The following is a 24,354-nucleotide window of genomic DNA, read 5'->3' on the forward strand; positions in this document are numbered from 1 at the left end:
CGTTCCTCAAACAGCAATGGGCTCCAGTTGTTGGTAGTGCTCTCTTCTCTGTCATTCTCTTCTTCTTCCACCACTTTATATTCATGCAATACTGCTTGCTTGACTGGTGGAGAATTCCAACCAGAATCATATTTAGTTAGTTTCAACTTTAGTGGTCATCGTTTGACTCGTAAATTTTTGTTGACGCAGTAATATACCCGTCATACGGTCGTTGTCTTGTCGCAGCCGTGTGTTTTTTCTTCCTTTAAAAAAAGAAAGGGAAAAAGTGTTTCAAAGCTCAGAAAAAGTAAATTTTTATTCAAATAAAATTAGAAAATCTTAAGAATATGTTCAATAAATTGTTCGATGTGAAAAGAACGGAAAAGCCAATTCCATAATGAAATGGTGAAAATATATGAGAAATATAATGCAGGTGTACGCATAAAAAAGTCTTTCAACAATTTTTTCTTCATTGTGACTACAACAAACTCGTCATACACAATCGTCGCTACGTTGTCGACGACGTCGTGACACTTTAATCTTCATCTCCTCCTCTCCCCGAGGGGACCATACTCTTCACTTACTCATAGAGTGTGTGTGTGCGTATGTTTGCGAGTTGTTCGTCGTGTTTCAGTTCCACTTTTCTTAGTGCGGTGTGCTCTTCATTGCTTAATACAAATGAGAATAAAAAATCTCTCTTCTTTGTTTAACCAAAAATTAAAACAAAATCAAAAAAATAAAATATTTTTTTAAAGAGTTCTTGTTTAGTCCTAAATGGATATTTGTTTGTGAATGAAAGTGTTTGTGATATTTTGTGGATTAGAATTTAAAGCTAAAGTTTTTTCATTCAAAAACCTCATCTACGACCAAGTCGAGTGGATTTAATTTGTGTATTGTTTTTACATGCTCTCGATCTTAAATTAAATTAATTAAAAGTGGGCGAAACTGGAAACGAAAGAACAACAATAACACAACAAAAAGTTCGTGTATGTCAGAAGACAGCGGCAATTTCCCATTTTCTGGGGCTATATGAGACGAGTATCTTTTTAAGTATCTCATCATCACTATTCTCCAAGTGCGTGTCGAAGGGAAACAACAACAACGTCAAAATCAAAACAAGAATAACAACTAACGATGAAAGCGTGATTCATAAAAATTTAATCCATTTCATTCGTTGTAACTTTTGTCTTTTGTGATGAGGAAAAAATCTTAGACATTTCTTCTTTTATTTGTTTCTCTTTTTCTCAATTTCTGTTTTTACCCATCTTCTTGTTAATTCTTTCGTGCTGACAGTCTACTTGTTTTGTTTGCTTTAGTTATTTTCTCCAAAAGGAAAATTTTGGGGGAACATTCCAACATTCTCATATGAAGAAAATCATGAGTTGAAGTGTCAAGGGACATAAAGTAGACGGGGAATGTCTCCCTTTGGAAAATCGAAGAATACCAACGTAATCATTGTTTTAAAGGGCGGACAGACGGAATAGGGTAACCGGTTGATCCCAAAACTGTTGTAGGAATATATCGAATTGTTCTAAGAATAATTCACAGTGTCTGAGTATAGTATAGCAAAGATTAGGGTACACTATTTGGATTTAAAAAGATGCAAATATTTGTCATGAAATCTATAGAAAAACAGAGTGATCTGAGTTGTCAATGATAGTTTATCTCTTCAAACATCCCAAAATAGTGTCACTCATTCTACACGTTCAACTTAGCCACAAGAAGATCCGTTAATCTTTGATATGGAAGAACTCTCTAAACAATTTTCTTTTTATCACAACGAAAACATAAAAAAATGTCTACACCATATGCACATATGTTTACAATTTATGACGATTAGGACAGACCTTTTTGAGAAGTGCTACACATAAAAAGCGTTTTTAAATAAATAAAGAGAAGATATTGTGTTGTTAAAACTTATATAAGCGAATATCTTAAAGATTGTAATCAGAAAGTGGAAATATTACAAATTCAGGAAATATTGACAACATATTCCTAATTATTTGCCATTGAATTAAGGTACTTCGGATTAATTTATCCATACGTTTCAATTTTATTGTTATGTGCAAAAACTTATTCTCAGAACCGGGGACAGATAGCCTCGTGTATGCATTCGAAAGTGGAAGGGTTTCAGTAGAAACCCTTTCAAAACAAATATGGAATTAAATGAAATAAACCAAAATGTTTTAATACAATGAATTTTTATAAATGTTTCCATTTTTAATTTGCAATTACTAAATATCAATCCTAATGTGTATATTGAAACTAGTTTTTTGCTAAATTAAAAACAATTTTTGTGTATTTAAGCTAATGACGAAAATTTCCGGTTATATTTGAAATCTACACCATTTCAATAGTAAATAAGAATGGGTGATAAGAGTTTGGCATATTAATCCGAATTTACATTCTAAACATGAAACCGTTCGTATTAATTACAAAACCAGCAGTAACATAATGTTTGCCAATCAATTAGAAATATATTGTTAGGGGCTACCCTACAAGTTATATAACCGATATGGCATTTACATACGTTTTTGCTCATATGGCAACTCGGAACATTCAGTCTAGTTCTACGCGCTTTTCTAGAAGCAAAAAGCTTCATTCTCTTTTTATCTTGTATTAACTTTACACGGTTAGCGTTAGTGACCACTCGCATCTCATAATTTAATTTGTTAAATAAAACTCTATCAATTTACAAAAATCAATCAAGTGGCTTTTTATTTTCAAATATAAGATCACAACAAAAGTGGCGACGAGGAAAGTCGAGTGAATTCACAAGTTTTTGGTGTTGCAATAATCATGATGGAAGACGCATCAGTGTCCGACGATACAATTGTGAAATTGTTGGCCGATCAACAGGCAACAATGAACCAACAGACGCAACTCCTCAAGCAGCTAACGCTACTCATACAAGCACAAAATACAAATTCGACAAATGACGCTCCAGAAACATCAAAGGCAGCATTGATGGAGTCGCTGGCTCATTCGATGACGGATTTTGTGTACGAACCAGAAAGCGGTTTAATTTTTCAATCATGGTATAACAGATACGTCCACGTTTTCGAGAAGGAGGCAGTCACTCTCGAAGATCACGATAAGGTAGCACTCCTGTGGAGGAAAATGTCCAACCACGTTCATGAAAGGTTTGGAAACTACATTTTGCCACAGAAGCCATCAGGGATGACCTTAAAGGACACCATAGAAAAATTAAATAAACTATTTGGGAAGGTGGAGACAGAAGTGTCGCAACGTTACAAGTGTTTACAAATGTCGAAATCCGAGGGTGAAGATTTCAAAGAATATGCTGGACGAGTCAACCTCCAGTGTGAACTTTTTCGTCTCAGGGACATGCAAGTTGACCAGTTCAAGTGTCTCATCTTCGTCCTGGGACTGAAATCCAGCAAAGACAACGACATCCGTCTAAGATTATTAAAAATTCTGGATGAAGCTAAAGACACCACGAATCTCGACAATCTTGTAGATGAAACACAACGACTTCTGGATCTCAAAACAGACAACACTCTCATTTCACAACAAGAGAAAGCTGTGTGCGCAGTAAACAAATCAGCAATGAAGAACAACTCTTCAAAACTTCCGAAAACACCCTGTTGGTTATGTGGTGAGCTACATTTTTCAAAATTCTGTCCCTTCATCAAGCATAAATGTGCCAAGTGTCAACAAATTGGTCACAAAGACTACTACTGCGACAGTGCAAAACGGGGCAAGCAAGCGAACAACAGCGGTAAGCAGCGAGCAAGCACAAAAGGGAGTTACCATACCAAGGCAGTTTTTTCTACAAAACGGTTACAATTCAAACAGTCTCGGAAATTTATCGATATCAGCGTCAATGGACATTCGGTACGATTACAGATCGATACCGCATCTGACATATCGATAATATCTCAAACTACGTGGGAAAATATTGGCAAGCCTGCCGCCTACAAAACAGATGACATCGCTACAGATGTTAACACAAACAAAATCAACATCATTGCAAAATTCGAGTGCAATGTAAAGATCAAGAAGAAAACTTTGGATTTGCCTTGCTATATTTCAGACATTGAATATCTCAATATTATGGGCATAGACTGGATCGAAGCTTTTAATCTGTGGGATACACCAATCTCAGCATGGTGTCATCGTATAATTTCAAACGAGGATATTTCATCACTCAAGAGCAAGTATCAAAAAGTTTTCGACAACAACAATATGGGACTTTGCACAAAGACCCAAGTGCACATCAAACTTTTGCCAGGTTCCAAGGAAGTTTATATCCCTAAGCGACCAGTACCTTACGCAGTAAGGGGGGATATTGAATGCGAATTGGACAGACTACAAAATGCGGGAATAATAACACCCGTAGATTCATCTCGATATGCAGCGCCAATCGTGGTAAGCAGAAGAAACGGAAAGATACGCATTTGCGCCGATTATTCAACTGGGTTGAACAGTATAGTCGAACCAAATCAATACCCTCTTCCAACACCCGAGGAAATCTTCGCCGAATGTCACGATTGTACCATCTTCAGTCATTTGGATCTCTCAGACGCATACCTCCAGGTCGAAGTAGACGATGAAAGTAAGGACCTCCTCACGATCAATACACATAAAGGTCTTTATCGCTTCAACCGCCTCACTCCAGGTGTCAAATCCGCGCCCGGAGCTTTTCAACGCATAATGGATCAATTATGTACAGGCATTAATGGTTCCAGAGCTTATATCGACGATATTATACTCGCAAGTAAATCCATATCAGAACACGAATTAAATTTAGATCTTTTATTACAGAGACTACAGGAATATGGTTTTCGACTTAAGTTCGAAAAATGCCAATTTTTCAAGACCAGCATCAAGTACTTGGGCCAAGTAATTGACAAGTCAGGCATACGCCCAGATCCTGAAAAGATTCGTGCCATACAAGATCTCAAAGTGCCACAAAACATATCAGAAGTGAGATCACTACTAGGCTCGATTAATCATTATGGGAAATACGTCAACAACATGCGGAAGCTTCGAAAGCCTCTTGACGACCTTTTAAAGAAGGACAAAACATTTCAGTGGTCAGCACAATGTCAAAACAGTTTGGATGAATTCAAACGCATCTTGAGTTCGGATCTGTTACTGACCCACTATAATCCAAATCTTCCCATACATGTAGCAGCTGATGCTTCATCGCACGGCATAGGCGCTGTGATATATCATACTTTTTCAGACAATAACATCAAAGCAGTATACCACGTATCACGAGCTCTCACAGAACCTGAGAAAAATTACAGCCAAATCGAAAAGGAAGGGTTAGCATTGATATTCGCCGTCCAGCGCTTCCATAAGATGTTATTTGGAAGAAAATTCACCCTTCACACAGACCACAAACCATTGTTGGCTATCTTCGGCTCCAAAAAAGGTATACCAGTGTACACCGCAAATCGCTTGCAAAGGTGGGCTCTCATCCTTCTCACCTATGATTTCGAAATAAAGTACACCAACACAAACGATTTTGGGCACGCCGACGTTTTATCTCGTTTAATAAGCAATCACGAGAAGCCGACAGACGACTACATAGTGGCATCAATATCGCTTGAAGACGACATTCAATGCGATATCAATGAAGCAATGTCAACATTACCAATCGATTTCAAATCAATCGTCCAAGCTACTAAGAACGACGAAATTCTTCAAAGAGTCAAGACATATGTTGAAAGTAGCTGGCCTGAAAATCAAAGACAAATCGATTCAGACATTCTACCATATTATAATCGAAAGGATTCTATATCAAAAACAGAAGATTGTCTCTTATTCAATTCTAGAATTATAATACCACAAGTATTCAGACAACGCGTTCTAAAGCAGTTGCATAGAGGGCACATAGCAGCAGAGAGAAGTAAGGCTATAGCTAGAAGCTACGTCTATTGGCCAAGAATAGACAAGGACATCGAGGGCTACAGTCGAAACTGCAATAGCTGTCAAGTCAACGCAAAGAGTCCTGTCAAGACAAATCTGTGTCCGTGGCCAAATACAGCACGTCCATTAGAACGTATCCACATAGACTATGCAGGCCCAGTCAATGGAGTTTATTATCTAATCATCGTGGATTCATTTTCAAAATACCCGACAATCTGCGAGACAACTTCGATTACTTCAACAGCAACAATAAAAATGCTCAATACATTTTGCGCTCAATTCGGAAATCCCGAACAACTGGTGTCGGACAACGGCACACAATTCTGTTCTGCACAATTCGAGGATTGGTGTACCCATCGAGGTATAAAACACACTAGAACTGTGAGATTTCATCCAAGTTCTAACGGTCAGGCGGAAAGATTCGTAGACACTCTCAAAAGAGCTTTAAAAAAATCAGAAGGGGAGGAGACGGCCTCTGAAGCACTACAAACATTTTTACATGTCTACCGCTCAACACCAAACCCGAATTCACCAAACGGACTAAGCCCGGCAGAATCGTTCATAGGCAGAAAAATGCGCACAGTCTTTGATCTAATGTCAAAACCACCTACTGTAACTTCAGAAATAAATGTAAAAATGCAAGAACAGTACAATCAAAGACACGGGACTAAGAATAGATCATTTCAACGCGGAGATCTCGTATTCGCCAAGAACTTCCGAGGTAATAAATGGAATTGGGTTCCTGGCGAAATAATCGAAAAAGTTGGAAACGTTGTTTACAACACGCTTATTCAAGTTGGAGATCGCAACATCTTGGTAAGAGCTCATACTGACCAATTACGACCGAGAAGTTCAAAGCATCAGAATGAGTCAGATGATAATTCGAACTTGCCATTGGATCTATTACTTGAGGCATTCAACATTTCACCACCACCGTCTAATGAAGAATTTACAACGCCTCCAACGTCACCAATTTTCCACCCTAAGCGGATCACTGCTCGAAGACATCCAGTGGAAACTGCCTCTAGATCGCCGTAGGCATCTTAAGGGGGGAGATGTTAGGGGCTACCCTACAAGTTATATAACCGATATGGCATTTACATACGTTTTTGCTCATATGGCAACTCGGAACATTCAGTCTAGTTCTACGCGCTTTTCTAGAAGCAAAAAGCTTCATTCTCTTTTTATCTTGTATTAACTTTACACGGTTAGCGTTAGTGACCACTCGCATCTCATAATTTAATTTGTTAAATAAAACTCTATCAATTTACAAAAATCAATCAAGTGGCTTTTTATTTTCAAATATAAGATCACAACATATATATATATATATATATATATATATATATATATATATATATATATATATATATATATATATATATATATATATATATATATATATATATATATATATATATATATATATATATATATATATATATATATATATATATATATATATATATATATATATATATATATATATATATATATATATATATATATATATATATATATATATATATATATATATATATATATATATATATATATATATATATATATATATATATATATATATATATATATATATATATATATATATATAAATTTATAACTAAAATGTTAATTGAATTTGAAAAAAGTCAATAAAAATGTGATTAGATTAATCTATTTTTCAAGCTGAAATCAAATCCTGGCATAAAAATTTATAACTGAAATGTTAATTGAATTTGAAAAAAGTCAATAAAAATTTGATTAGATTAATCTATTTTTCAAGCTGAAAACAAATCCTGGCAATTATCTCTATTTAATACGAGATTTATCGTTTCTTTGCCCTTTTATAGATTACCTAAATTGTACCTTTCACCTAAACAGTACCAAACAGTATAGAAATACGAAAGATCAGACAACTCATAAAAATTAAAGTTCATATCGTAAATCAAATTACTATACGATGATTACATGATTGCATCACAATATATTAATTGCAAACGTGAGTTTGTAGTGCCTTGATGTATTCCTTTCTGCAATAAATCCTTGTAGTTATACATGAAGAAAACATATAAAAGAATTCATTTTGCTTTTCATAAGAATCATTATAATATCAAGAACAAGAATGGCTGTTTGGTCATAGTTATTTTATCCTTATTCGGCAATGTTTCATAACATCTATTTCAGATAATATGTTCTGCTTTCTTTTGACGGTAGCATTTTGTTTGATTATGTCCCTAAACTGAAACAATATATTTTACAACAATGACAACCAACCATGTGACCTATTTTATATAATATATACTTAGAAAAGGTAGACTTGAATCCCAAGATCATTTCCTCTAGTCAATGATTGTAGTATGATCACCTCAAACATGTTTCAAAACCAAAAGTGATATTTTGGGAACGGTGAACATGTAACATGTTTGTTGCAACCATGTTATGTATCTAATTTCAGCAACCATACATATGTTTGCCGAGAAAACAATAATTTGCCAAGAAAACTGCAGACCATTGTATCCGAACGGTATTTCACATTACAGTGAATCCACTTACAGAAGCTTGGGAATATTCAGAAATTTCCTATTGGTTATTCAGGAATATTGGACATTCTTTAGGTGCACGACCAAATTGAACCACGTCCGTATGGGAGGTGGGTGTGTTAACCATTGCACCATGGTGGCTTTTTGTTTTAGAACAGGAATAAAGTACATTGCAACTGACACAAATTTCTACTAATCTAATTGTCCATAACTTTTGTGTGAAAATATAAGGCGCTGTTGCATTTTTTTGGACCACAACCATGGTTCGTTTTATAAATTGTTGTTTAATTATTATTAGAAATGAACTGTATTCAATTTATACGGCCTTGGAATAGGTCGTAGTTAAAATGACGAAGGATGTCATTGATGTGCAAAAAATTATGACTTTCTAGTTTATCCTAAATCCCTTTAAAATAGTTTGGAATTAGAAAAATTTGTTCTTAATATATAGCGTAAATATTGTAAATTGAATAATATTTGTTTTAATTTTTATTTACTATTATGAATAAGTATAATGAAAAAGCCATTAACATCAACCGTTCGATATAGATAACTCTGATATCATGTCAGATAAACTTCTTCGCTTTAATACGCATGAATAGAACCTAAAACGATTTTCTTGTAGATCTCGTCATATCTTTGCAATTTCTTCCAATTAAAAGCCTTCAAATGAATTGACAAATTACTCAGCATTAATTTTATTTTTACGACAACCACAAATCGACTACCGACCGACTCAACGCCAGCCAAGCGGACCAACCACTGTTACTCATAATACACCCTCTCATATTATGCCTTCCTCCTCTCCTTTTCTGCTATTCCGCAAACCTCCCTTCTTATTTTGTCGTCGCATGCATATAAAATTGTTTGCAAAAAGACTACCATAAAATGATGTCATATACCATACCTAGTACATAAAATACCAGAAGGTGTTATAAATCTTTTATGCAAACAATAAAGAAATAAAACTATACCAAAACTCTAAAGGCAACCCACCTCCAAAAAAGACAATATTTAATTAAATGCGTTTAGCTAAGTGATACTGGAAACAAATACTCGAAATTGGCAATTTTGGAGTTCAACACACTTAAAAAAGTTTTTTGTTATTAAAAGCACACACAAAAGCAATGTTGAAGTGGTGTCACACAGACAGTTCAAAATGTTTTGTTTGTCAGAAATGTTGAGAAGCAAATTGAAAGCATTACAATCGATTTTAAGGTCCAATGAAATCCCAGAGATGAAGTGAAACAACATATCTAGATGGTATGTGTAAACAAAATTGATGTTTGTCATTGAATGTAGTATAATCGGTAATATTTTACAGCGACAATCATAAAAATATAATAGCGGGAAATCTTTTCAGTCAAAACTATATTATGAAAAAATAGTTATAAATAAAAATAAATCCATTGTTTATCTATAGATGGCATTATTTACCTAAATCTCGCTTTGTATGGAACCGATCGAGATCTGCTAGATGGCGTTAGAAAGATCACCCTCAAACAAGTTGCTTGTGTAACATATATTCCCAAACACATTCTGCTTTAAGCATATATATTTTCAGGATTGGCCCAAACAAAATAATTGTTTGTATTGTTCAAACATATTATCTTTTATCTTGGACATACACTAGAACAAATTTTTAATGAAATTTTCTTTGTGTGTATATGTTTTTAAGGCGCCAATTGGTTACTTTCAATTGTCCATAACTTTTTTTACGTGCAGCATAGTCTCTCGGTCTCTCTTTCTAAACACATATATGTTTATAGGCAATTTCTAAATTAATATATGTTTGCATCCACATATATTATATTTAAAAAATGTTATGTCCCAAACATAATATGTTCTAACATATTAGCGTATATGTCGCAAACATGTTATGCTAGTTTATGAACATTATATGCTGGCACTTAAAAATAATGTTCTACGAATTTGAGTTCCAAACATATAATTTTTAAATCCAAACATATGAAAAACACCGTTAAAAAAATTGCTTTTCTGTATGTTTTGTGATGGACAAAAGCAAGGAGCAAATTCGCTACATTTTACAGATTTTCTTAAAGGAAATAGACATATGTGTTTTGTATCCCTGTTTTAACAGTCTTTGATTTCGTAATTTTTTTAGTACATATATTGAAAAGAATAACATAGTTAAATATTAAAAACTGTTTTAACTCATATGAGAAATGTGTTAGCTTTTTTTAATGAGTATATTTTTATTACACCTAATTTTGACCTACACTGTTAAATATAAATAAATCGGATGTGATAAGGGGAAGAATTTGCCGAGTGGTGGTGATGTTTTCAAATACTAGATAAGGAAAATTCATTCTTTCCAACAAGTCACCAAACCAGACAACACTGCAATTCATCATCCTAGATATTTGCATCATTTTTTGTTTTTCACCAATCACCAATCACATCTGCTTAATACGACGTATTACAGTTCTTCTCTATATCCATTCCACTTCCCATTTTTTTCTTTTTCAATATCGTATCACAAATGGCAGTCAGTGTAAATACCGTCAGAGCTAGATGAAGGAAGGAATTTTGTTGGTGTGTGGTGAATTTCTCATTATTATGGTTGCCGCAATGTAACCCAAACTACAAAAAATATCGATTTATAATAGTAACAAATGGTATGCGCGCGTGTTTTGAGTTTGAATGCTATGCAAATATTTTGTATTTGAAGAAATAGTAAATAATTCTATAGTAATATAAATAATAAATTTTAGATTGTTTATTATGAATGATTCTAGTAAATATACTCGTAGTAGTTTTTCGTTTTAAATTAAATAAATAACCTCAATGCGATACGATCTCTGGGTTGTTTTAATATCAATGTACATTAAAAAAAAACATTGGCCCGATTACAGAGAATTCTTGTTAAAAAATTTAAATTTGTCTTGTTTTTAAATTAGAGGTTCAATGTTTTTGGAATCTCAGATCAATTTTGATAGAACTGCCATAAAAGATGAAAAATACACTATTTTTATAGTTTTTCTTCGTTGATCATGTTTCGACGAAAGATTCCTAAATATAATATGCATATATATTTGGTCCTCAAATATAAGTGATACCGCCAATTATATTTTTTGTAAATGCAAGACACTAAACTATATTGGTTCAACTTCATTGTATTATCATAACTTGAAATTTCTTCAAAGTAAGAAATCAAAAATTTTTCTTCCTCCAAAGGGGTTCTTGTTTCTTTGCCTAATTAAAAAGTGACTCACATTGTTTTATACGGAAACGATGTTAATGAAATGTCGGTTGTAGACAAAAATATACATCCGCCCTTGCTTCCCCAATCTTTATTCCATAGTGAAACAAAACAAACTGTCTTTCTCAGCTATTCCATATGCTTTAGTACCTACTAATCAGTGTTCTCAATAAAAACAATTGTAGTACTCTCATAGGAAAGTAGACGATGATCCAAATAATCTACACCTACTCAAACATGTTTACATATTTCCAAATTAGGTACAACGAACCGATTGCATTGTATGTTAAGAGTTATTCGTAATTCCTTCCGGTTATGAATTGCACTTCAATACCGTTTTTTGTGTTATTAATTATTTTTTTTTTTTTTAGAATTTCACATACGAATGTGTCCAAATCTTTGTACGTCATTTTTAGAGAGTGAGTGTGTACGATTGGTTTATCATCATTTCCAAGCAATACGAGTTTTATTAAGTGAATATACGATGAGTAGAAACATGCGAGACGTCATTGTATTTGTGAGAATTAAGTTTGTCATGTGCTGTTACTCTCTATGAATAATGAATGCATTCTCGCATCTTGGAGATACTCTCTATTCGATTGTTTCTGTTTTAACCACTGACATGTATTTACATTGGACAGAGATGTCCCACCTACTTACATGAAATTATCCCATTCTATTTTGTTTAGCCTTTTGTTTATCGTAGTCAGAAACGATAATATCTGTAATATAAAAAAAGATTTGTTTTGCTAGTTTCCATAAAAATTGTTTATTACCAAGTGCCCTGAAACACTGCTCCCAATTTTGCACACATTGTTCCATTGAGTATGTGCTACATAATAATCACACGCCAAAAGGTACTACGTCACTGCTGCTTTAAAGGGTTTAACATCATAATCAATACATTTTTAATAGAAAAATCCCAATATTGGAATAATTTTCATTGACTACAGCGAGGGCCGCTTCACCTAGGTGCTGAAAACAGCGCTCCCAACTTTTGCGTTTTTCTCTCACATTGTTCCATTGAGTATGAGCTACATAGTAATCATACGACAAAGGAGACTACTTCAAAGGGCTTAAAATGTTTAGAAAACAAGTCTCAATATTGGAATAATTTTCATTGACGAATAAGGAGAAGAGTTCAACATCGACAGTCATATCATTATTTGGAAATTTGGAGGACGAAATCAAAAAGTGGCTGCTTCATCTAGGTGGTCTGGCTTCCATCCGTATTTTCTCTTACTGAGGTGGGAAAAATTTTTCGTTAAATGTAGAGGTCATGCCATTATAAACATATGACTTGTCAGCTATCCAACTTATGCAACCATTTTTGGCTAGCTAAAATCATGGATGTTATTCTAATGGCAGCATCTATGTGTTACAAATACGCCTGTTACATGTTACATAAAAATAGCAATATTTCGTATAAATCCAAAACTGCAACAGGGCAAAACGGTCGTTTTCCCCCATTCAGCAGGAATATTTGTTTAATTCTGTTTATATCTGTTTATTAATATCAAAGTTTTGATATTCAAAATCTGATACCATCCACTAATGTTGTAATTTTCTACTGGAAAAAACGGCAAGGAGTGTATATTTAATTAATTTTGTCTGATTTCCACTAATTTATGAATAAATTTTGTTTAGATGTTAAAGCTTTGTCTTTTGTATCTTTAATCTCCTTATAACAAAGGATTAGCATGGCAATTAAGATTCGTTGAACGATTTTTCTTAATGTGTGTCGTTTTCTAAGAGGCTCATGGTATTCTAGCATACTTTTAAAATAACATTTTGCATTTAATATTATTTCTTTAACCGCATTCACTAATCATTGTTCTATTTTTTTTCTGTGTACTTTTGTATTGCACATCTGTGTCTCCACATATCGTCTCTCTTGTGTGTCCTAACCCTCAGTTATTTTGAATCCATCCGATTTCGATTATCTTCTAACCAAAGGCAATAATAATACTCCAGTGGATCGTAGTTCATTGCTATTGAAATTCGATCCACTACTTGGTGTTCCAGTGCCAGTAAATCAAGGACAACAAGGGCAACAACAACAACAACTGCACTTACAAATACCCACTAATCTCAATAATAATCCTTGTCTAAGTCCAACAATTGAAGAGGACGAACATAACGAAAGTACAAATCGTTCATTTGTTGTAGATAACGCCAGAACAACATCTTCGTATCTGGTTGGTGGCCGGGAAACGTCAACAGCAGCAGGATCTGCAATATCATCAAGTGCCAAATTACTAAAGGAACGTTCACAAGAAGTCAAACAACAATTCTCTCAGCAGCAGCAACATAGTCAACAAATTAAACGTCAATTACCACAACTAGGACATAAAGTAAGAATGACCAAATGGAAAATTGGCTCCCTATATAATTGAGATTTATGGATTTTATTGACAATTTGATTATTTTCTCTTCTTTTATTCCATCCCTTCCACAGAAGAATGCCACAATGAGTGTCGACGTGATTAAGGATATGAGTCTAGATAATAACGATTGCAATAAAACATTTGAAAATTCCAAGTAAGTTCAATTTGCTTTTGCAATTTATATGTGTTATTTTTTGGCCTTAACCCTGAACTTGTATTTTATTGCACTTTCAGTTCCACACAACCCGATGATAAACAGATCAACTACAAAATGGATGAACTTGAAAAGAAAGTCAAAAACGAAGTGTAAGTACATTTGTATTTTTAATTATCGCAATATGCTGCTCTTTATTTGTACCACATACCCAACGAAGCGGGTAGGTGGATGTCATTTGGGTCATTACCATGAGTTGTAGAATTTTACTGCAGAAGCAATAAAACTTTACACCATTAGTTTTGTCATTGGAGAAATAATCCTGTATGTAAAATAACCGATGTCAATTTTTTTAGACGAACGATTTTCATACTCCAAATAGATGTAAACAAAAATTTATTAGGATGGATTAGTCTAATCTGTGCATTGATAATTTTTTGATATTTCTACTCTTAATATACGCTTGTTTTTAACTTTTGACGCGCGACGCATTCATGTGCGTCAATTACCCGAATAAACCCACCACGAGCTATAAAAATCAAAGCTTTTTAGAATAGGAGAATTTTTCAACAAAAATTAAATCGAAGGTTATTTGGTATATTTTAGCCAATTGTAATGTTGTTTAGTTTTAGTTCACTGCATCGAAAAACTTAAAATTGGAAAGCCTTCCCAAAGCCGATTACAAATCATTAGCGGCGTCTTTGATTACATTAAGAAATTTTTTGTATGAAATTCAAATGGCCAATCGACCCTCATAAGTTCGTTTGTTTGTTATTGCCCTGGGTATTTGGTGTTTATACCTATACAAACTGTAGGTGTACGTGCACACACATCGCCTATTGAGTGCCATTGTTTTGTTTATTTTTTTTAATTTCCATTTGGTTCTAGCTGGTGTCATATACCGTAGCCTTTCCGAATTTTATTAGTGAATAGTGTTATTTATTCTCTGTACATGAGCCATGAATACTATTTTTGATGTTCTCTCTAAAAGTTGAGACATGTTGACAAACATTGCCTTGAACAATTACGAAGAGTTCAAAAGGTCTTAGGGCAAATACTAGATGGTAGGGTCAGTGTTGCCAATATTTTCCGGGCTCTTGTCCCCAAAATTGAACGCTTTCATCCCAAAAATCCCAATTTATTTTGGCAAGTTTTTTGAAAAAAATTAAAGTAATAGAATCTGCTGAGGAAATACATAAAAAATAATAAAATCAATAAAAATCGGAAAAATGTGACATTTTTGTTACAAAAAAAGCAGGTTTTGAAAACACACCATGTAATGTATTGGATTAGAAGTGGAAATAATGCATTAATTAAAAGACACAGAAATCAAATAAAAAGGTCAAATGTATCGTCAGAGTTCACCGAATTGTCTCAAGCCGCCCGATTATTAATGGATGCTTGTGAGTCGAAGCTGGGCGGGACCAACACGTATTCTGTCCCATTGTTGATCGATGGAGACTCTTCTCCAATTAATTCGAGAGATACTCCAATTGTCGGAAGGGACAGTAATAATACCAATGAACACCCAGAATCAATACCAATTCCACAACAGGTCCACACTCCAGATGTTGGTGACGCTGTATATAGTAGGGAAAATCCAATACCACGTTTGAGGAAATCGGAGAGGGTTAAACGCAAACCTATTCGCTACTCTCCGATGATGGCAAACAAATTGGCAAGGAGGATGTGATATATCCTGTGTCTTAGTAACCTTTGTGTTTAAATATTTGATGGCATCGAATTACCTTTGAATTGTTATAGAAAATTATTTTACATTCTTGATTGATTTTAATTGAATAAATAAAGACACATTACACCATGTGTATTTATAAATCAAAACTTAGTTCTAAATAGCCAAGAAATAAAATTGGTTGATCGATCAAAAGGTGTTGTTATACCGAAATCAACTCTATTCTATTTGTATGTGATATATTTTCCAAATCAGTGATGTACGCAGATCAGTCCTTACGAAATAATTTCACAAAAGGAAAACATTTCTTAGGAAAAAAGTAAATTGTAATGTAGCTCTTGCCTGCCGACCATGTTAGGTAAATTATATCAAACCATTTGTTCATATCAAACCATTTTGCAGTTTTTCTTACCATCATTTATTCATTGGAAACAGTGCTTCCCAATTGACCTTATTGTTGATATGTTATCCTATGACTCATTGGGTTTTAATGTGGTTATCGTTTGTGATGTGGGTATATCACAAAAGTTGTCTGCATTCTCCAAATTGAAAAACTTGTTGATTTGTCTAATGCATTCCTCATTTTATTGCCAAAAAAATCAAATCCATTATTTTATTTTCTAATTAACAGACTCAAAACCGAGGATATTGAGAAGAAACTCAAAGAAGCTGAACAAAGGGAGGAAGCTTTAATAAAACGTATTACAGAAAAAGACAAAACAGTAGCGAAAATGAAGTAAGTTTTTTGATATTAAGAACATGGTTTAACATTCCATTTATATTTTCTTTAATTATTGCAGTGGGGTAATTGAAGCATATGAAAAAGCCATAGCTGAATTAATTGCCGAAAAGGAACAATTAATACAAAATTATGAAAAGCAAATGGCGGAAGTGAAGGCTGATCGTGATTCAAATTATCATCACTTAACATCGCTGGAAACAACATTTTCGGATTTGCATGTGTAAGTAAATTATTTCCACTGATATTTTATTATAGTGGCTTAATTCCATGTATTAATTTGAACTTATTAATTTTGCAGAAAATATGAAAAGAGCAAAGAAATGACCTGCCAACTGAAAGGAAACGAAGAAAGCCTAATAGCGGAAAATCGTAAAAATGCAGAAAATCTGCGGTTACAAGAGCAAAGATATGATAAAATGAAAAATCATGCAATGCAGCAATTGGAAATGTAAGCTTAGTCTTAAACAAGTTTCTATAGTTACCATTACGTTCCTATTATTCTGCCATAATGGTTTTCAAATATCAAACTTATTGAAAAATTGATATCTGTGTTAGGCTTGAAAAAAAATTTTTCTTAATATTTGATATACGTATAAGGATAGGAAAACGAATTATATATTAAAATTTATCTGGTGCGTTTTTATATCCATAAAAAGGTGTCCTGGAAATAATTTACCTAAATCAATTGCATCCCAGTCACAAATAAATGTGCAACAGATGATTAATATGTGTAAGTTTGTGGGTATGCTAGCCATTGCACTACGGTGGCTCCCTTATTTTTTTTATTTATTTATTCATTATAATACAAAAGCCTATTGGCCAATAATATTTATGGCTTAGAAGAATACCAGATTTCAAAAATTCAGGCTATTCAGATAAAAGTGCTCTCAAGATAATATGGAATAAAATCGGGAAATAGTCCTTTGTAATAACAGATTCCACATTTATCTCAAATCCGGAAATTAGTATATGTGAGGATAATATTGATAAAGTTCCTTATTTTCTTGATCTTCGTCAAAACCGTCATCTAATGAAAATCATAGTGTCCAGCGCAGATAAAAATAAAACTTAGAATAGTTTTCTTAGTTGTATTAAATGTTAATTTTGAAAGGAAATAATTAAATTTAATATAAACTTTCGACATTTTTATACTTATTGCACATCTATTTTTTGCCCATTTTTTTCAGAGCCAACAAAAAACTTGAAACTCTCACACGAGAGCATACAATGGAAATAACCAAACTAAAAGCCTTACTTAAAAAAGAAGAAATAGCGCGATCATCCATGAGCGAGCAACTTGCTCAAAAGTCTAAAGAGAACGCAGAGCTGGTTAAGATATGTGATGAATTAATATCGGGCCAAGGAAGTTAAAGGGAAGAATCCAGATTTTTTTAGGATTCGATTTCTATTTAATTGAGCCTACTCCAAGACAGAAATGTTAATGAGCGATGATATTTTTTTACATAATACTAATTAATTTATTTAATGTTTTCTAATTTGTATTTTAGTCGCCTAAGTTATGATTTAACTAAAACGAAAAAAAAACTAAATAAGAAATCTAAACTAAAGCGCACATAGAACAGAAAACATAACAGCTTTTTAACTTTTTGTTTTATTTATTTAAAACTTTCGTTATTGTTTTCATAAAAATAATAAAAAAAAGATGTAAAGAAGGCGCTTAAATTGGATAAAACTTATGTTTTAGTTTGCAAAACTCATTATATATAACGTTATTGTAAGTAAAAAATATTAAAACAAAAAGAAAACAAAGCAAAACTATGAACAAGAAAAACATAAACTAATACAAAATAAAACAAAAACAATCATTAACATTCATACAACACAAGAGAGAAAGAGATGAAGGTTAATAGAAAATAAAAGAAACACAGTCATTCACAATTATAATGTGTGATTTTTTTTTATTTGAAGATTTTCATAAAATCATACTGTTTTAGTTTTACCAAAAAACGCTTTTCGTTATGCATCAAGTATTTCCATATTTCGCATTACTTCTAACATTAATTTTTGTTGTAATATTTATTAATTATGCTATTTTCATTACTGATCAATATTATGGGTTAGAAATTTTGCCAAGCATGATTATCTCGTTATTTTTTTTAAACAAATACTCAGTCATATTCAAATGAAAATGTAATAAAATAGTTCTTCTGTTGAATTTTTTTTGCTATTGTCCCACTTTTGGGCCACAAATGGACTCTAAGAAATAACGTCCCGAATAAGAAGAAATAAGTAGTGAAATACAGTTCTAAAATTAAATAATTCCTAAAAATGACGAAATAATAAAAGTATGATGAAATTGGTCCTTCTACTGAAAACAAATTTCTCATGAAGATATAAAGTCACAACCGATCATGTATTGTAATAAAAAGAAATATTAGTGGTTCAGTACAGATCAATTTTTAGTCATGTTCAATTTAGAGTTAGAAGCTGTATTTTGCTAGGCTGAATGGCTACGAAAATAACCAGCTTACGACCGAGCTTGAGGACTTTTTACTATGAACAACATCCAACATTGGCTAAATCGGGCCAACCCATATATATTACATTACTTGGAAATAAATTATATTTATTTGCACATTTGTGTACTTATTCCCTTGGGGTATTTGTACATATGTGAAATAATTAAACACATACGTAAATTATTTTTACCAGGAAGAAGATAACTGCAAAAACAAATTATTATTATAGTAGGACAATTTTCTAAATTGCATTCGAGGAACATGACAGATAATTTTTTAAGGTTTTTCTTGGGGATCTATTTTGCGGAGCCCAAAAACCGGAGACTTTTTAACAGAAAAGGAAATTTCATTAAATTGATAAGTTGTTTTTTGATCTCCATGATATAAAAGACGACCAATTTATGAGCATTGTTTTAAAATTAAAATTGTTATAGTACATGTTTTTTTTCCTCTGTATAACTTTTTCATTAATTTATTTTTTTAACTTATAGTTATGATTTTCCTGCAGTTGTGTATTGTAATCAAATAAATATATTTAAAACAATATTACTAAACACATCATACTAACTAAATAAAAAATGAAAAATTGAAATATTTAAGAATACAATAAAATGGACTCTTGAATGTAATGTACTGAAAATCAAATGACTATTTTGTGTTAAAGGTGGTTTCAAAAAACAGCAATATTGATAAAATAACAATTTGTTGACCAAAAAAAAAGGTTTTGGAATAGTTTCCTAGATCAAAGATAAAAAATTGACCTTAGACAAGCATTGCAGATTCATGGAAACCAAATTATTTTGATATTTCTTCTTTACGGTATTACTTTTCTTTAAAACATTTGAATTTGGTAGATACAGGATACGCAATTTTGCGAGAAAAAACAAATACGTCAAACTTATATACTAAACGACTATGTTAACTGAAATGCAGTCCTTAGTCATGGATTTCACTGAATTCTATTTCTACTATTTTTTATTTTTTATATTTATTTAATATGATTGTATAACTTTTTTATTTCAAGTTAATTTGAAATGCATATCGTGAAAATTTTCCATCATAAACGATAACTTTCTCCACTACCTTTGTTTCTCCTTTTGTCAGCGACAAAAGAGAGACCAATTATATGCACGCCATTTTTAAATTGTGTAATTTATTGTGTTGATTGCGTTTTCTTTCCTTCATACATATATTTTCCATAGAATTTCGCTTTCATTTTTGTTATAATACCATTATGATGGTATAAAAAAATGAAGGTTCGATAATTCTCTGCATTTCGCTGGCAATTTCAAGAGATTTTTTTGATTTTAAAAAATGACAAATATTTGGAATTGCTGTGTGTAAAATCTTGACTTCATTTTTTTTTTTTTTGTAAATTTTATGTTTTAATGGAAACCAAATTATATATGTTTGTCTTTATTAATGATTAGTTAAATATTATGTGCTACCTTCAAGATTCTGACACCAAATTTATCATATCGTCAACGACCGTTATTGTTAATTTGTGCGCTAAGGTTAATCAGTTTCTGGGTCGAGAGATGCAAGTTTAGTAGCCATGAGATATACCACACTGCTATCAATATAGCTGAGAAATGGATTGACCTATAGGGAATATTGGTGTACATATTTTAAGAAATTTTTGGTACAAAGTATTCTTTTATAATTTCAAAAGCGCCATACATCTAAATTGGAAACTGGTCGACTCAGACGGTTTCTTCAGTTGCGTTCTGTTAATCGTCTTACACTTCATCTATAAATTCTCTTGGATGGGAAAATGTAAAAATTGTTAACCAAAACCATTAAACTAAAAAATTAATTCAATACGCAGATTTCATTAAAAGCAGGTATTAAACGAAAACAAAATCTCAAAGAGAAATAAACACCTCCCTGTTAAAGTTACAAATGAAACATACTCGCTCCCGTACCATATTCATTCATATACATAGTAATGTTCGAAACAAAATTCAAACGTAACAAAGCAACATGGTGTACTGACAGAGTTCGACCGAATCGTATGGGGCAGAAACTTTTATAACCGAAACTTAAAAATACATTTAGCAAAACTGGCCGAATATTGTTTAATCTTTGTCCCCTCTTACAACAAGTTTTGGCCAACTTTTCACAATTTATAAAAATTTCTTGAATCATTTTATATTGGGTGATAATCAAAAACTAATAGTTAATATTTTAACGGGGTTCTTCGGACCTATTGGCAAAGAAATTGTTTTTGGTACTGCTACATTTTAGTTTTGAATTTCAATTTGCGAACACTTTCCCGAATATCAAATCTGTACCGAAGTGTCAATGCTAATCGGTCGTACTCTAAAGTTCACTAACATTTAACATCTACTCTTTCTACTACACCTGTTAAACACGGTATAAATCCTAATACATGCATTCATACACATATATTTCCTATTAAGTAACTCCAATACTTTATTATTCTTTGTAAATTACAATCGCTTTGATCTAAATTGATTCTCAAAGCCTAAAAAGGGTTCCCAGCACAGAAACTTGCTTCATAGAACAAATTATCCAATATAGGGGAATGAAAACAAAACAATAGTGGAAACAATTCTTTATTTCCAGCTTGGTTTTGTACTTGTAATATATAACTAGGCCTACATAAACATAAATGCATTCATATAGAAAATATATTTAAATAATAAGTATGTAATAGAATTGGATTTTTTTAATGATATTTATTGTTAATGCGAATCGTACACATACAAACAAACACAGGCATATATGAAAAAATATGTATTAATTTAATTTCTTAAAATCATATTGTAATAATAATATTACTATTGTTATTAACAATTGTAAGGTCAACAATGCAAGTGAACATGTGGATAATGCATCTATGAAAATATGACCATAAATATCGACATATAATTTTTATAGAGACGAGATTGAGTTAGTTAAAAGATCAAAACAAAATATGAATATAACTAGAAGTGAGAAAAAGAATATGAAATATAGGGGCAGGAGAAAATGTAGCCCCTTAAATGAAATGGAAAAAATGAAAAAAGAATACTAAATAAAATAAATATTATAACATTATATACGACATAAAATAGTTTTCTTTTATTCGAAAAAAAAAATAAATTTATTAAAGTACTATTTGGTAAGTGGTAATCGCATTTCTATATATTCAGTAAGTTGTTATACAAAGCTAGAAACAACACTCATAGCAAAAAGTTTGTTTGCGGACAAAAATTCCCAAAGTTTTTAAGTTCTAAAATGTTACCTAGAGTATTTTTAAAATTTGGTTAAGACGTCTTTGTTTGTCTGGGACTAACAAATCCACAAGTCGACAGATGATGGCTTCACCTTTTGTTAACAATTAATGCTGACCTATTTTCAATGATACGATGTCTCAGTTTCATGTTTACGAATAATCTTCTCAAATAAAATAAAAATCAAAAGCGGCCATTAATATGTAATTTATTAAAGTATAGTAATACACCTTTTATGGCAATTCATCAAATATATAACAAATGCAATACAGACCATGATTAAAAATTCGATAGGAAGACATTTTTTTGAATCACTTCACTACTTCTCGAAGATAAAAATTTTTTGGTTATTGGGAATTTTTATTCACAAATTGTGCTGTTTATCTGGGACACATGGCATGACGACCTCCATCAACGGCCAAGCTAACACCAGTGCTAAATGTAGCTAAATCGCTGGCCAAGAAACAAATAGCATTGGCCACCTCATCAGCTGTGCCTGGACGACCTAAAGCATGAGTTGTCTTAGAATGCTCCAAAAATTTTGCATAAGTCTCTGGATCCATTCCACCACGCTTATGAAGATTTGTCACAGTGACACCAGGATTTACACAATTAACACGTACACCCTTTGCAGCCAATTCCAAAGCAACACAACGAGTAAACTGATCCACACCCATTTTGGATATATTATAGGCCAAAACACCGGGAAAAGAACGTATGCCATTTACACTGGAGACATTAACAATGTTACCTTTTGTCTTAATCAGTTCCGGAACAGCCAACATGGTCAAATGATAAATGGATCTGAGATTTGTATTCATTACACGATCATATTGCTCAAGACTGGTATTTTCAATAGTTCCAGTCTCTATGATGCCGGCATTGTTTACTAAAACATCGAGTTTTTGTTGTATCTTTAAAGTTTCTTGCCAAACGCGTTCGGTGTCGGCTTCTTTCGAAATGTCACCCACAACAAGTTGAGGCGTTTGTTTATTTCCTTGGGCAGCACACAATTTCGCTACCTTTTCCAAATTCTCCACATTTCTTCCATTTAGTGCCAGCACGGCTCCCAATTGGGCAAATTTTACCGCGGCAGCCGCTCCAATACCAGATGAAGCACCTGTAATGAGAACCACTTTGCCAGCAAAGTTCATTTTATCTCCGATTAGAAAGAATATTCCAAACTTCCGAAATTCGTTTATTCGAGAATTGCGTAATATTTAGCTAATTTATTTGTTATGTCTCTTCCCGGCTCTCGGCACAAATGGTAATAATTAGAGGTAGAGATCGTCTGATTTGTATTTTGCATTGCCCTTCTTATCTTCGGTTTGCAATTTCGTTTTGTTTTGTTAGTACCTATTTCTATGCCTTTTTCTTTCTTTCGTGTTTATATATCTACACTCGCTAGTACCCTACTGTAAGAGTTTAGAGTAAATAGAATAAGATTTGCAAGGCAAACAATTTGCCACGGAACCCTATTTAGATGCATATATTAAATACTTTTTGGTAGAACTTTTATGGCGAACGGATTGTTCGATTCTAAATTTAAAGGATAAGTACATAGCAAATAGTATAACCTTTCTGCAAAAGTATATTGACTTGTTTTAGATTCTCACCACACAAACGAATTGTATTGCGACAATTTTGAATTTAATCAACAGGCAGTAAATACACTGAGAGATAAATGGTTATTTATAGCAAACACAGACTGCTATTTTTCATCCAAAGTATTACTGCTATTTTAGAGTGCATATACAGTCTGTCAAGAATATTTTTTTTAAATATTTTATTAAATTTTTAATTCTGTGTACGTATGTATACTTTCCAAAATACATAATAAAATTTTTTTTTAAATTTCATTATATTTAATTTCAATTTTCAATTTCAATTTCCATTTATTTCGTAATACAAAGCCAATGAGGCCAAATAAAAAATGTATTACATGACTATAGCCTAAGTAAAGAACAAAACATAATTTTTATCCCATTGTCAAAACACTTACTTGACAAACTGTAT

The 24,354-nt window shown here is 32.5% G+C and overlaps 2 protein-coding genes across 9 annotated transcripts in view; one reads left to right on the forward strand and one right to left on the reverse strand.

Moving 5' to 3' along the window:
• tacc (transforming acidic coiled-coil protein) overlaps positions 1 to 18,518 on the forward strand; it is a 49,577-nt gene extending 31,059 nt beyond the window's left edge. For 4 of the 8 annotated variants that reach the window (XM_075289088.1, XM_075289089.1, XM_075289086.1 and 1 more), the window contains 7 exons: positions 13,558 to 13,997; positions 14,102 to 14,184; positions 14,265 to 14,336; positions 16,509 to 16,613; positions 16,678 to 16,839; positions 16,918 to 17,067; positions 17,807 to 18,518. In XM_075289088.1, the coding sequence (XP_075145203.1) occupies positions 13,558 to 13,997; positions 14,102 to 14,184; positions 14,265 to 14,336; positions 16,509 to 16,613; positions 16,678 to 16,839; positions 16,918 to 17,067; positions 17,807 to 17,990 (1,196 nt within the window). In that variant the 3' untranslated portion in view covers positions 17,991 to 18,518. Of the gene's footprint in view, positions 1 to 129; positions 287 to 836; positions 1,055 to 13,557; positions 13,998 to 14,101; positions 14,185 to 14,264; positions 14,337 to 16,508; positions 16,614 to 16,677; positions 16,840 to 16,917; positions 17,068 to 17,806 lie in introns of those variants that run through there. The other 4 variants (XM_075289087.1, XM_075289090.1, XM_075289091.1 and 1 more) reach the window with 3 other exon arrangements.
• A 4,012-nt stretch (positions 18,519 to 22,530) lies between these two features.
• On the reverse strand, positions 22,531 to 23,639 carry LOC142220133 (putative oxidoreductase TM_0325). Its single transcript, XM_075289093.1, has one exon. The coding sequence runs from the start codon at positions 23,490 to 23,492 to the stop codon at positions 22,719 to 22,721; it is 774 nt and encodes a 257-aa protein (XP_075145208.1). The 5' UTR covers positions 23,493 to 23,639; the 3' UTR covers positions 22,531 to 22,718.
• Between the last annotated feature and the right edge of the window lie 715 nt (positions 23,640 to 24,354).

Source organism: Haematobia irritans, chromosome 1 (assembly GCF_050003625.1).
Source record: "Haematobia irritans isolate KBUSLIRL chromosome 1, ASM5000362v1, whole genome shotgun sequence".
NCBI lineage: Eukaryota > Metazoa > Arthropoda > Insecta > Diptera > Muscidae > Haematobia > Haematobia irritans.